This window comes from Rhipicephalus sanguineus, chromosome 2 (assembly GCF_013339695.2).
Source record: "Rhipicephalus sanguineus isolate Rsan-2018 chromosome 2, BIME_Rsan_1.4, whole genome shotgun sequence".
Taxonomy (NCBI): domain Eukaryota; kingdom Metazoa; phylum Arthropoda; class Arachnida; order Ixodida; family Ixodidae; genus Rhipicephalus; species Rhipicephalus sanguineus.
The window spans coordinates 98,099,725-98,114,917 of NC_051177.1; the positions used below are offsets into that span (position 1 = coordinate 98,099,725).

At 44.9% G+C, this 15,193-nt stretch overlaps 1 protein-coding gene across 6 annotated transcripts in view; it reads left to right on the top strand.

Moving 5' to 3' along the window:
* Positions 1-3,707: 3,707 nt before the first annotated feature.
* Positions 3,708-15,193, top strand: part of LOC119383448 (uncharacterized) — a 94,476-nt gene continuing 82,990 nt past the window's right edge. For 2 of the 6 annotated variants that reach the window (XR_005181661.2, XR_007415122.1), the window contains exons 1-2: positions 3,708-6,261; positions 10,734-10,795. Coding sequence is in view for 1 of the 6 variants with exons in the window: in XM_049412512.1 (XP_049268469.1) it covers positions 5,952-6,085; positions 6,149-6,165; positions 6,229-6,261 (184 nt within the window). In the remaining 5 variants the exon portion in view is untranslated. The remainder of the gene's footprint in view (positions 6,262-10,733; positions 10,796-15,193) is intronic. The other 4 variants (XR_007415125.1, XR_007415123.1, XR_007415124.1 and 1 more) reach the window with 4 other exon arrangements.

Sequence of the window (15,193 nt, forward strand, 5' to 3'; positions counted from 1 at the left end):
GCGCCTATGCTGTCAATAAAAAAAAAGGAAAAAAGAACAACAACTGAAAGAAATCTGTCAGAGCTGCTCGAGCCGTCCCTCTTTGCTTTCCGTTCCTCGCTTTTAAGCCTTTCATTCAGCACTACCGTGCTTGCGCTGCAAACCCTTTCATTATGCATTTTAACCAACTAGCCCAAATAGCCGTTCTTCTTAATAGAGTCACAGCATTGACAGCTTGCTTCTTTTATTGCATATAAATTTCATAAGAAGCCTCGTTGCGCGCGATGCGATATCTTGCATTCTAGATATGCGTATGTAGCGTTTCCTCTGGGGAGGGGTTGATGCAGTCACCTTCGTTTCATAAGAAACTGGCATCTCGTCTCCGCCCTTGCTGAGGAAAGCAATGTGATGCGCGTTCATCGAAAGGGCAACGCCCAAACTAGCATCGTTCTTATGCGCTCACGATGTTTGTTCAAGGGCGGCGTTAAGGGTGGTGCACAAGCGTACCTGCAAACAAGGAAACGAACGTACCAGGCCATTTCAACCACGACAGACTGCGCTACACCTACACCACGAAAGCCGCTTCTTTCCCCAGCACAGGGTAGCCAGCCGGTCTGAGAACTGGCTAACCTCCCTGTCTTTCCGTTCTTCTTCTCCTCCTCCTCCTCCGCTTCTGACGGGTTCGTTCTTCACATTAAATGGGCGCTAAGGAGGAGTGAAGGGCAAGGGGGTTGGGGTTAGCATGGGCCAAAGAAAATTGGTTCTGTTTCCTACAGCCGATTGCACAGCTCAGCGCGACAAGAAAGTGGCTGATAAAAAAATGAAAGAATAAAAGCAAGTTTGAACTTACGCTTAACGACCGGAATTTCGATTTGGCATTCAGTAACCCAGAAAAGGGGCAGAAAGAAAACATATATGCAAACAAGCCGTAGTAGAGCAACGAATCAGTGGCTAACGTACAACTTGCAAGGCGCTGGTTCACCTTATTTATAAATATAACAGACAGAAATTAAAAGACCCTTGAAGCGCACTGCGTCTTCTTGTGTGTATGCGTGCCCAATGTGAAATGTTTCTTTCCTCATACGGTTATGGTCATGTGAATCACTGTCATCCGTACCCCATAAAATTCCCTGTGAAACAAGAAACAAGGAAACACGAGTACACGTTTTGCGTGACAAGTCTAAGAACGAACCGTTTTCCATACGGTATCATGATACCAGGAAGTTTCAAAGATATGCAAATCTCTTTGCATATCTATAGCAAGCTATATGATCCAAGTATGAATCGTACATATCTCACAAGAACAACTCTTACAGCACGTCCTCTTGTGAACGTGTCGAAATATTTCGCTACGTCCTCTAGTTACGAGAATGATATCTATACACATATGTATGATATTCGCAGGAATCTGTACAATATCTCCCGATTCAGGAATACGGTATTGTTAAAGTCGTATCCGTACAATGCTTGCGCATATGGCTGAAAGAAAACTTATATGTAATAATAACGTTTCTGCCCTTTTTCTGGTCAGATTGCGACACCACACATTACGAAAAAAAAAAAAAAAAGGAGAACGCGTTAATATTTTTTCTGTGAATCCTGGCTTGCCACGTGTATGACTCTCTTTAAAGAGTCGCGGTAACTCTCTTTTTGGTCCCGCAACTCTTCGACAAGATTGTAATTATCTCCAAAGAGAGTTCATGTGTTACCTTATAGGGAGTCGTATACGTGGCAAATCCGGGCTCGCCAAAAAAGATTCAAACAACGTTTCTTTTTTTTCTTAGAGCGCAGAAACCTATGTTCTGTATTTTGTTTTCCCCCTTAGAGTGCAGAAACCTATATTCATTAGTTTTCGCAGAATAAGAGTGGCTCCATTCGGTAGGTAAGGTAAATAAAAAGAAAATGAGACCGTCAAAAACGATATTCATACCAATCGGGAGTGGAAGATGAATAGGAACTGAAGATAGGCCTCAGGCCCTTTTGCAGAAGCATGCAGTGCGAAAATCGCCGGAAGGAAGTGGACCATAAAATGCAGCACGTCATTTAGACCAAAAACGAAATGCAATTAGAAGGAGACAGAGCGCGGTATGTCCCAAGGTTGAAGATACGTAAGATATGTGTGTGCGCACGGACTGACCCGTACCGGTGCGTAAATGCGTACCCTATAAGCGACCTCGCGAAAGGCATCAATTACGAGAAGCACGCACGCGCGCGGTATAACTTGCCCTAACGTAATTACTCTAACAAGATTCCGCTGCCTAGCCGTTGCCGACTTAAATGAGGTCATTCTTATGACGCCACCGGGACTCTGCGCCGGGTTATTATTTCGATCGACAAGAAAGAACTTCCGCGCAGTTTTGCTATCTTGCCGACTTCGTGTGAATGCAGTACCGCTGCAGTTAACTCTCCTAATTTACCTAGTATAGGGTCTTGCCATTTTTATACCGTATGCCGACGTTGGGCCACATCTCACCTTCATTTAGTGTACGTATGCATTGTGGTTGCAAACATCGGCAAAGAATTTGAATTAGCATACTACCATTTTTCATTAAACCTGAACGGTATAATTATCGCCAGAAAGTAATAGGCATGCTTAACGGAGAGCCGGTGATTCGAACTGAATATTTGATTAAATAGCCTCCTAACCACAAAAATTAACATATACGCAGGAAGCATGCTTGCTCTGAATGACTCTGTACGCGTGACGAAAGTCACGGTAAGCAGGGGCATTCATTCGTTCATCAAACTATGCACATGGTGATAGCATCATAAGATGAGAACCCTTAAGTAAGTACAGTACACTAAAAAAAAAAAAAGTCACTGCCCGTGCACTCCGTACAGATGGCAATCCGCCCCCCCCCCCCCCCCGCGGTGTTTACTACTTGGACATTGCCGACGGTTCATTAAAGTGCTTCTGAATTGTTGGTTACGTATGTCAAGGAATATTTATCGCTGTTTGCCGTCCGTGTGTTCCCTTCTTCATTTTTAGTGGACCAGTGGGGAGTAGTCGGGCTTGCCCAATTTCTGTGGCACATAAGCGCTAGGAGTTTTTGTGTACGTAGGACTGGCGAACTTTTGTTTCGCCCGGCCATACACTGTATTCTGAAGGGCAACGTGATCACCCCCAGATCACGACACCCGACAAGAGAGATTCTCCCACCGCGCACAACGAGATCACGCAACACTTTACCTAATTAGGAGGGTCTATCCGCTCATACACAAAAAAACTGACTAAAGCGCAGACAACCACCCTCACACTTTTGCTGACGGAGACATACCCCAAACCATTTTTATTACATTCCATCTATCCAGACACGTGTACTAGCAAAACCTGCCCTCGGTGCGGCGATTCAGCTAACTTGGAACATATGCTCTGACGATGCCCCTCGTTACGAGACACATATCAAGCAGTCCAGTCAAGATGGAAAACGTCCCTACGAAGCCCCGACTGCGGGGACCAAATGTGGACCATCCAGAGAGCCCACAATGCGGCGGCCAGGCTCGGCCTGCCCGTCCAAACGTGCGAGTGGTCCGCTGCGCGATAACCACGTTTCTCAGGACTCGTCTTTTCTACGTCTTTTCTACATCTTTATCTTTATCTTCTACGTCTTTCTACATCTTTTATACGTCTTTTCTTCCTGTTTCGTCCTTGTCCCTTTTTGCGCCACCGTCTTATACTTAACTATGCACCAACTAGCCCCGCAACAAATTTTATTGGACTATCTCAATAAAGCTTTAGAGCGGAGCACGGTCATGCGTTGAGCGGTGTCGCCGTCAGTGGCGTAACCAATGGCATGAAAAAGTAACGGATAAGCATGAAAAAATAAAATAAGAAAAAAGAATACCCAGGATCGAAAGAGATTGGAACCAGGGCCCTCTGCGTGGCAGTCGAGTATTCTACCACAGAACCTCGCTGGTGCTTAAAACTCATTTGAAAAAAAAAAGAACCCTTTACAGGCGTTATGTCGGCCAAGGAATCGCGTTAACCTATGTAATACAGCGTGGCGGATGAGTAAAAGAACAACCTGTCATCACACAATGCTAATTGCGCAACGAGTGTGTGGTTTATTGCTTCCCACCCACTGCAATGTGGTCAGCCATAATTTTTTATCGTCATCAGCCACATGCAGCATCAACAAAGTGCACACAATACCTTACAGATGTGTAGCGGGTATACCTCGCTTATCCGCAGAAAGACGAATAATGGCGTAGTGGGTGCTGCCCTACTTCACAAAAATTAGGATTTATGGCGTAGTCGACAACTTGCGGAAAGCCAAGACTTCAGACACAGTTGGCCTTGCCTCAACACGAAACTGCGCTCAGAATACGCATTAGGCAGTGTCGTAATCGTCGGTGAATTCTTTCCATCCATCCACACGGCTTAGCTGTAAAAGCAGCCTGTGGGATGAGTACTGGCACACGTGAAGATTGTATTTAGTTAAATGTCAGAGAGATAGAGTAAAAAATAATGCTTGCATACGCTCATATCAGACGTGAACTTGAAGGTGAATCTGAAGGGCGCTCTGTTAAAGCAGAGATGAGGAACCCTGTCTATTGATGAGCCGTCCTGTGATAAATTAGTTCAGAGATGTTAAACTGTCCGCTGAAAAAAAGGGGTAGCAATAAGGGAATCAAGGAAATCTAAGAGTACATTTAACAGGTATAGATAATAACGTATCAGATGTAGAAAAATGTAGGTTGAAGTTGAACAAGAGGCTGAAGAGCGTTGCCAGTACGAGGAACAAGAAACTATGGTAGCGTGTTTTACCTTATGTGTACCTGTTAGTCTTCTGTGCTTATGTGCGTATGTCAAGCCACACAAAACATTTGACATTATTCGCGCACATGTGAACTCATTCTACTAACCTGAAGTCGTGCTTGAATCTTTGTGACTCACGTACTGTTGGATTCCGTTGCGTTTCCACATTTGGTGTTCTACTGGATGATATAATTTGCGCTGTTTCCATTTTTCTCTTTTCTTTGCATTTTATGTTTCGTTTGCTAAGTGAACCAGTAGCCGTAGCCGCCAATAAGGCATTAACTTCTCGTATCCATCATTTCAATAATAAAAAAGAAGTGACAATGTCCCGGTACTACAAAAATCGATCAAGTACCAAAGGGTGCTTCAAGACATCAAACTAAGATGGCAAACACGCAACGTTGCGGTGCTCGCATACATTGTCAATTCTATATACTTTAACGACTCCACCAGCTGCTGGAATTTGCTACCATTTACTGTACAACGTCTTTTGTGCCTACCCCTGACTACCGACACACTTTATAAGCTCTTAGAGCAAGCCCTCACATTATTGCGCACTTGCTTTTGTCAGTATACATACGATAATCGTTGCAAGCACCGACTAAGGCTACCAGGTGATTTTTTTATATTTATCGCATACTCAGCATCATTAAAATTTTACAGCTGCCGAAATTATTAGTGTTCAAAAATGATTCCATGGGTTTTGCCAAGTTCACATAATGTGATATCCATGCGAGAACTCTCTGCAGGTAAGTAAAAAACGAAGACATCAGCAGTGTCGCGTTGAGCATATAACTGGAAAACACTTGTCCAGTTGCATGAAAAAATATGCACGGCATAAAACACTGTACATAACAGTAACAAAAGGCTCATAGCCCGCTACGTGTCGACATTCTAACCCCAAAAGCAAAACACTCAGACGTGGTATAGATTCGGTCTTGTCTTAAGAAATGCTTTAAACACATTATTGAACCCTTCCTACCCAAATACCTTGAGAAATGTGTAAAATGTAGATGGATAAAATGTAGATGTTGTAAATTTCTCTATTTTGAGCAGTGTTTTTCTCTGCTTTTGATATGCCATTATGGCTTGCAAAATGGTGTGCACAACGTCTAAAGGACTATGGAAAGCAGTAGTGCATGTGTTGAGAGCAAGGCCGGTGTGACGCGGTTGATAAATTCATGCACAATTCATACATAATTCATACATAACAATGCATATTACAGTGTCATTTACGCTTACATTAGATATGCAGCCAAGGCAATGCCGCGGAAGACACAGACAATTGTGCAAACCGGTTATGCATTTACACTGCCGCCTATCTAAGTCGCAAGCAAGGAATTCGAAGTAAGCCCAATCCGCCAACCTGCGCGATTAAAGGAGAAATCTAAATGCATCGCATTTTCGCAGCAATCGCCATCGACAAAGTATGGAGGAATAGAAAACGTGTCTTTATTCACGTACCAATGACCGGTTTTATATCTTTGTAGGCCGCTGTGGCCACACAGGAAACCACTGTGCAGGTAAGATTGTTTCTTTTTCAAATAAATGAACACTGCAAGAAGATGATTTGTCCCCTTATAATGGTGATGACGAAATTCTTGACGTTGGTGCGTATTTGGAGAAGGAAGGAACCAGAAATGCAGTGTAGCATGTATATACAGACAATAGGAAGGAGGTTCGAAATTTGTTTTGTTTTGTTTTTCCTTGCTGAAATAATCGCTGAAGTGTGCTGCTTTTTTTCTTACCAGCACATGGAAAAATAATACCGAGAATCGCTATAAGAACATAAATAGAAGGAAACTAGAAGAGGAAGAAGAAGAAGAACAAAGGGAGAAAATAATGCGATATCGCCCCTCTCTCAATTCTGCGAAAAAATAGAAAGTGTTGAACATTGTTATTTTATTCAAGCTGCAAAACGTATCCCATTTTAACCTCTAATTTAATAAATAGTCGTAAAGTAATTAAAAATGTGTTAGAAGTATTCTCCATACACTGATACCAATTGAATTCAATTAGTATCTAAGTGTATCTCTTCTCGAGCTTCAGTAATCGAACAACGCGGCGTCTACATCTGGCACAATTTTGGAGGCACTCAGTAATTATACCAATCATCTTATGCTCGCGCGTTACCAAGAACGACGGAATCCGTGGCGGTGATGTAAAATGTTTCGCAATCACTCAAAGCAGAAATTGTCTCCCTTCTCGAGTGAACAATTTGCGCGCCCTTGCATGCATATCACCGCAGCCGCGCTCGTTCGGAGCGCTACACTGACGCTGCTATAGTTGGCGGCGGATAGTACTGTATGCATGGCGCAGCTTCCGTGGCTCGTGGTATTGAATGATCGCGAAAGAGACAGAGCAGCATAAATAACGAGGACTGTACTATAGGCGAGTGTTCCGGTGACCCTGGGACTGTCAGTAGCGCGGTTGCTGCGGGGAGTCCTGGAGGGCGGGGAGGGATGCGACCTTGTCTCCCTGCAATATGCGACGGGCGACTGGGAGCGTCCTTGAATATGGCGCAATACGAGAGCAGATCAGAGCAGCCATAGCCACAACTGGAATAACATTGGCGCCGCTGTGGTCTGCGTCGGATAATCCTGGAAGAGGCACGCACCCTGTGGGAACGTCGTGGTACCGGTGATTGTGGGCTTTATACTTGTATATGCACGAAAGCTTGGCGGGCGAGAGGTGTGTTAACGCTAGTGTTGTCGTTCGTTTTTCCTTAGTCCTTGGTTTACGCGCTGTCGTTCACTTCGGACTATGCAACACCATCTAGCCCAACGTCGTACTTTTTTACGGACGTTAACATTGATAGAAAGCTTTAGCGTTGCCCTTAAATTACTCGAACGGTGTTCAAACAATGAACGAGGCGGCGTCGATATTTCGGGCCCTCTTGAGTGGCAGAGGCGAGAGTGGGGAGGGGGGGTGGGGGGGGTGGGGGGGTGGGGGGGGGGCGTGATGGGTCTACGCACGGGCGAGCGTTCCCCAATGTATCGCCTGCCCCTTCCACCACTTTTTTGCCCCTCGAGAGCAAACGTAGTGAAAACACAATGCATAAGTTTCCCGCCTCCCTTGCCCTACCCCCCTCCCCTCGCCGCCCCCTCCTCACGTATGTCACCCGTAAAGGCATCTTGTTATGGCCAGTGAAGCTGTGTCACATTGCGATTGTGCACTGATACTTTTGTTCTGACATTGTTAAACATTCAACAAAACTTAAGAAGCTTCAGATGTGCACGATAAAACATTTCGCAACCGTTCTTCGCGCACTGATAGTGTCCAAAATGTTCAGGAACAATTCAGTCAGTACAAGGAAGCGCACGTCTAGGCATTTACTTGTGTATAGTCTGAACTTTTGAAAAAAAAAATATTGTATGTAATAGCACATTAGACGCATTTTTTTTTTAGCTGTTCAGCGAACTGAGCCGTTCATGATTGATGAGGTGGGAGGACTATCATCTACAGTGGTAGCAACTCTAAAATGGACATCTTTCCTTAATTAGTTCGTTGCTATAGAACGACAAATCGTCTCTTTGCCGACGAAAAGAAAAAGCAAAAAGAAACAAAGAACCGCATTTCTCCAGCTCTGAAAATTATCGCACCTTTAGCGTGCTATGAACCGTATTGCATGGCTCTGGACTCGATAAAATCGCGTATAATGAGGGCGTTAAACCTTGCTGCCTCCCTTGTGGATCCAATTAATACGTCTGCAGGAAGTACGTTTCGCAAGGCAATGCCTTGTCGAGCGGCATTTGGACCCTAATTGCTAAACTTTTAAGCAAACGTTCTTTCACACACGCTGTGATATCCACATATCAGCCGCCGAGAATTTTTCAGTATATATATATATATAAAATCTCGGCGGCTGATATGTAGATAGCAAATATATATATGTATATATATATATATATATATATATATATATATATATATATATATATATATATATATATATATATATGTATGTATTTGATACGCATGGATGGTAACGGTGCATATCCGTAAAGCCTCTCACTCTGGTATAAAGTGCTCCGGCAGGAGAGAGAGGGATAGGGAGAGAGAGAAAGTAAAATATGAAAAGCAGAGGGGTTATGTTCTTGACTCTGGCTGGCTGCCGTGCACTGAAGAAATTAAAGGGGTCATGAACCACTTTTCCAAGTAATGATCTAATGGCCTCAGTATCGGAGTGTACTGCCTCCCGAATCGATTGCCGCAAAAATTTCTCGAATCCGTCAAGAATCAGCGGAGTTACGGGGGTTTGGCGCACGCTCTCAGCGCTTTCTCTCTTTTCTCATGCCGACGAGCGCACTGGAAGCTAGACAGGGAGGGATGGCATGGGGGAAAGAAGTTACAGTTAAAAGTATAGCATGCGTGAGGGTAAATCAAAAGAACATATCCCGGCCGCCGAGATGCCACTGTGTTTACGATATTTGGGTGCTGACTTGGGAGACGCTGGTTCGATCGCGCCCGCGGCAGTCGCATTTCGATGGAGGCGAAATGCCAAGGCCCGTGAACTGTGCGGTGTCAGTGCACGTTAAAGAACACCAGGTGGTCGAAATTATCCGGAGACCTCATCTACGTCGTCTCTAGCAGCCTGAGTCGCCTGGGAACGTTATGCTACATAAACAAACCAACCAGTCTGTTTTTCGGAAGTCCGGGGAAGCCAGATGACAATGACTATAACTGTTTATTGAATGCCTGTTCTTATAAGCACTCACGAGATATCTCATGGGAACACTGATTTTCAAAGACCCAACGGTTACCCGGCGATACCCGCCTGTTCAAGGATTTTTCATTGCTTCAAGCATAAAAAAATTAACAACTAAGATGGATAACTTGTATACTGCAGTGGCTATAACAGAGCACACTAAGGTAGCAGTCTGGGCCTGTTGGTGTGACATGACACAGGGTAAATGCGCAGAAGACGAAGACATAGAAGAGGATTGTGTGTCAAGCATTGTGTGTGTGTGTGTGTGTGTGTGTGTGTGTGTGTGTGTGTGTGTGTGTGTGTGTGTGTGTGTGTGTGTGTGTGTGTGTGTGTGTGTGTGTGTGTGTGTGTGTGTGTGTGTGTGTGTGTGTGTGTGTGTGTGTGTGTGTGTGTGTGTGTGTGTGTCCTAGCACTCCGCCACACATTTTACCCAACTCAGTATCCTGATCGATGTCATTTCTGTATAGAGAATACCTGAGCTTGTACTATTCCACGTAAGAATGCTCCGAACCACCCTGTCTACCCAGAGAGAGAAATAGATGAAAAGGAAGAGGCAGGGAGGTTAACATGGTGCGAGTGACCGGTTTGCTACCCTGCACAGGGATGGGGAAATAGGGGTCGGGAAGAAGACAGAGAGAGTGAGATAAAATAAAAAAAAAACAAAAAAATGCACACACAGGCAGGACGTCCTATCAGAGCCGTTCTGATAGACCGGTTGAACGCAGAAAGCGCATTAGCGCCTGCAGAGCCTTCTTCTGTGACGTTAAGTCCTGTCGGTGGCGCAGGATTCTTTCTTCCGAAAGAGTCTACCCAGCATACCCAATCCCTCTACGTCCTAGTGGGACGCCGCTCTTTGTAGCAAAGCCCTGCACAATAAGCCAAAACTGAATAACCGGGGGCTAACTGGATCGCAGCAGCATATGGGGTCCTGCCTGAGGCTCCGCCCAGTGGGCGTTCACAAGTAAAAATGACAAAAATAAAGTTTTCTACTACTACTCGGAATATTTGAGGGCGATCAGCGTCCAACAATCAGTGCACAATAATCGGTGCTGCGCGACGGGCGACGTGTTTTGTTGACCTGCTTACCAGGAAGCCGCATACACCTTGCTAGAACTTCCTTATTTCTTCGTATTTCTGCCGTACATAGCATTTTGCAAAAGCCACATTTCAAAGATTTCGCCCTTACATAAAAATTAATACACCCTTCTCAGTGGTTGCGTTAGACATCTTCTTCCAGTTCATGATATCACGTGACTTTTGATCGGTGTGCGCATTTTTGTCGTTAAGAGCTCGTGACTCCCGGCCTGGAGTGTACAGTGGCGTTTCCATGCAGCTGTGGAATTCCAAGAGTACGTATTTTCGCTTTCTTCACTCCCTGGACGTTTCTCAAACATATTTTTCACTTCACGTAGGACGTAAATCTAGTTTAGCAGTCCGCTCGCAGTTTTTCCTTTTCCGGACAAACCATACAACGACCTTGTACGAACGCAATGCCACACTGAACCGATAGATTAAAAAAAAAGAAAACAAAAGAAAACGCGATGTTTTCTTGAGAATCGGGCGCCCGGGAATGCGCTAGTCAAACAGTGTTTTTGTGGACTTCATACACACCACATCTGGCCGTGCCTGGAATAGGAAACAACGAGTTATATTCGCATTTCACCAGCATTGGAGAGTCAGCCGGCGCCTATAGAGTGTTGTGCCAGAACGATGCCTTTGATATGCGTGATCACGTTCTGAACATGAAAGTGCGGAATGTTTATGAAGTCGCGTGTAGTAGAACATAATTTAATTTTCACACACCGGTGCGTTGTGGCATGCTGTCTGCGTATAACCCGGTTCAGAAGAATACGGTCTGGCTACGCTTCAGTTCGCTTGCAGCGAAAGACGGTCAAGCTCCCTGGATTTCAGTCGCGTAATTAAAAGCGTGTACCAGACTCGGCCACGAGGAGCGCCCGCTTTATGATCACAGATCGCGTGTCCGTAGTCAAAGTGTCCCGCCCTGCCATGATGAGTGGTTATGGCGCTACAGTGCTGACCCACAGGTCGCGGAATCGGATCCCGGCCGCAGCGGCCGCATCTTCGGTGGAGGCGAAAATGCTCGGGGCCCGTGTACTTACATTTAGGTCCAACGTTAAAGAACCCCAGGTGGTCGAAATTTCCGCAGCCCTCCCTCCACTGCGGCGTCTCTCATAACGATATCGTGGCTTTATGACACTAAACTCCAACAATTATTATTATTAGTCAAAGTGTCCCTCTTGTGTGGAAGCAATATACGTATATCCATGGAAGTAAGCAGCGCGAAAAGCAAGACGACGCACACAGGAAGGAATGACAAGACAAGCGCAGACTTTCAACTAAGCTTTTTTTTAATCAGAAGTAAAACATATACATACATCACCCCGCCGAATGGTGCATGCGCAAAGAAAAATTTCAGACCCTTCTTCGCTCAAAAACCAAAGCACACCCATGGCACATACCTTATGTTATACCCAGGTACGAAATTTACTTATCATGTAGTGTCACCGACGCCTGACTGACACGTACTTGCGACAGTTTCGAGATGTGTGCGGCCTCAACAAGTTCACGTGCTTTTTGGCTTTTGTGTTGGTACAAAATGGATGTAGAAGCAAGATCAGGATTACTGCCACATTGGCGGCAATGCAGTGATAAATGTGAACTTGTAGGGCCTTTCAAGGAACTGTAATGCTCTCTTAATCGCACATTAAGGCACCGTTCCATCTGCCCCACATATACGAGGTTACATGACAGCGGAATTGAATAAACAACGCTGGCGCAGCAAGATGCTTAGCTATGGACATGTTTTACAGTGTAACTCAACCTTGAATCAACCTCTTTATTCTTTACGTGGCAGTCCACCTTGGCGCACAGTCTGCTCAACTTGTTTCGCGCCGAGATTAAAACCTGGACATCATTGTGGTAGGCCACTTTCTTGAGTCGGTGAGAGAAAGCATGGATGCATATATATGTTTTACTTCCGATTAAAAAAAAGCTTAGTTGAAAGTCAGCGCTTGTTCTTGTCATTCCTTGCTGTGTGCGTCGTCTTGCTTTTCGCGCTGCTTACTTCTATGGATCCATACCAACTGGCCTAGCTATCTACACTTCTGCGATATATATCTTAGATGTTTTTGCTTGCATTGCTTCAAAGATTTTTATATTTCATCGTGCTCGTCGCCTGAATCTCAAGGCATCCTCCTTCTAGCACACGTATCTTTATCAAACGAGCAGTCCGCTCCCGCCTCGATACTGGAGACATTTCGTGCTTTTACTTCCTCAGAATTTTGCTGTTCGAACGACTGGCAAAAGACTGTTGAGATAAAAAGCCAGTCGAGAGCTCAACGAGAAGCACACTAAGTATCTCGCTCTGCAACCAATTTGGCATTGATGCGAAGAGTAGACATCGTATCTATCTATATACCTACGGCTTTCCAACAAATGCGTGAACCGCTTCATCTGTGTTGGTTTTTTAAACAGGGGCTGTTATTAGGGCGAAAGCCTGAGGTGCCTCATGAAACGCGAAAATTGACCTTCAGTGGCTTCGGTATCCACACGAGCGATGTAAAATATCGCCATCACGCGATGACGTCATCACGACGTCACAGATAGCCAAAGTTCGTGACGTCATCGCGACGTCGCTACACGTCACATAACGTGCCGTCACATTATGACGTCGTTGCATGCCATCGTCGCATGGTCAAAGGTGGGCCAATCCCGGAGGCAGTGCAAAACCAGGTGAGGTGCAGAAAACATTCGGAGGGCGGCTAGACTACCAACTCTACCAACAGCTAGACTACCAAAAGAGTTGGTAGTCTAGCCGCTTTCCTTTCTCCTTCACCGTTTCCTGTGTTCGTCTGTTTTCGTCTGGGTATAATTCCTTGATGCAGTGTACCAACTAGCCCAACAACGAGTTCTACTAGAACATTCGGAGGGGGCGAAGGGCGGGGTGGGGGGGGGGGAGGTTTGATGATTAGTACATCGAAAGAGAAGAAAAAAAGAAGAAGTCTTCGTCTTCGAGTCGTTTTGGGCGAGTGTACATGGGCCTCGGTGAGTTTTATTTCCTCTAAAATGAGCCACAAGACGTTCATCGCTATCACGGATCTCACAGCCTTTTGCGGAGCAATGGATACATATTAATCCATTCAGCTTCCAACGCTGAGGTCATCTTTACAGAATGCCCTCAAATGCAGATCTATTCTCCTCGGTTCGCCCCACGCCAACGACCAACAGGTCAGCGACGAACTTTATAATCACCGATGCCTGTACAGTTACCGCAGCGCGTACTGCTGTGTCTGGTATTTCACTGAGACAAGGTGGGCAGTGCACAGCCTAACTGCGCTACTGGTTTAGCACTCAACGCGCAGAACCGCTAGCGAATCCCTGTCACTGGTAAACTATAATGTTTTTTTTTTACGGAACACTGTTTGCTGTATGGCGGTAGTTATAGAACAGCAATACACAACAATTTACACTTCCTATAGAATGTTCAATTTGCGCATGACGTCTGTATTCCACAAGGTTGGTTTGTATTCCAGAAGGTTGGTTTACTGATTTTTGCCGTCAGCATCAGCCATTGTTGAAAGCAGTGGGCCTGAATAATCTTTCTTAATTTTATAAAAGCGGTCCTCTTTTATCTCGCTTTTGTGAGTCTGTAGATCTTCGTTTTTTTGTTCATTAACATCAGTTTACGCTTTCCTGGACACTAATTTCTTTCATTTATTGCTGGAAGCAAGAAGGCGGTTTCATTATTTCTAGTAACAAATACAACGCATGTTCGATATAATTGCCTTTAGGCCTCTCCGAAGCGAGTACCTCTTGAGAAGAACTTCTTCTTGGCCTAGTTGGTATTGCTTACTGTATGACATTCTGCCGTTAGTGAAAACAACACACACTAGAAAGACACGAACACGACAACATGGGCAACGTCGCCCGTGCTGTCCTGTTCGTGTCTTTCTTGTGTGTGTTGTTTTCACTAGCGGCAGAATGCCATACAGTGATTACTTCTTGATCAACAGCAAAGGTGATCAACACACTGCCCGACAAGGGTGTTTAACTCCGTAAGCGGCAGAACCCTTTGTGGACTGTTCTGTCGAAAGGCTATCAGATAAAAGCGTACTCGACAAGATTATCGGACAATATATCTTTCGAAGACAATGGAATGCAAGGCTACAGTTTGTCTGTATCGTAGCCAATAAATCGGCAAGCCAGGTTGAAAAAGACGAATCAATTGCTTATATTTATGGCACCCTTGATGCTTTCGTTTAGGTTGGAGTTGTGCAGTATTTTATGAAGCTGCCTTGAGAAACTGGTCTATTACACTTCAGTGCCTTACGAAAGCTTTCTTATTTTTTTATTGGGAAGCTCTATCACGCAAAGCTCCGCGTTGTGCGTAATCGGCACTTCGAAACACGGAAATAAACATATCTGATATTCCAGCACTTAGATTCAGACATCTGTTTACAAGCCCGATTTCGCTACATGGCTGTTTCAGATGTGAAGTACAGGCATCAATTTGATTCAATTGAATAATGCATAAGGTACCTCTACGAAACAAGACAGCAAGCACATAAAGATGGCCTTCACTCTGACCACAGCTATCAACAACAACGAGCTCCGCTTTCGCAGTCATTGTTCATAGGTAAAAAAAAAAGAATAATAATCCTGCGTCTGTAGTTAACACTCCCCCCCCCCCCCCCCCCCCCACATTTCCTCCCCTTTTCTCGTTTAGA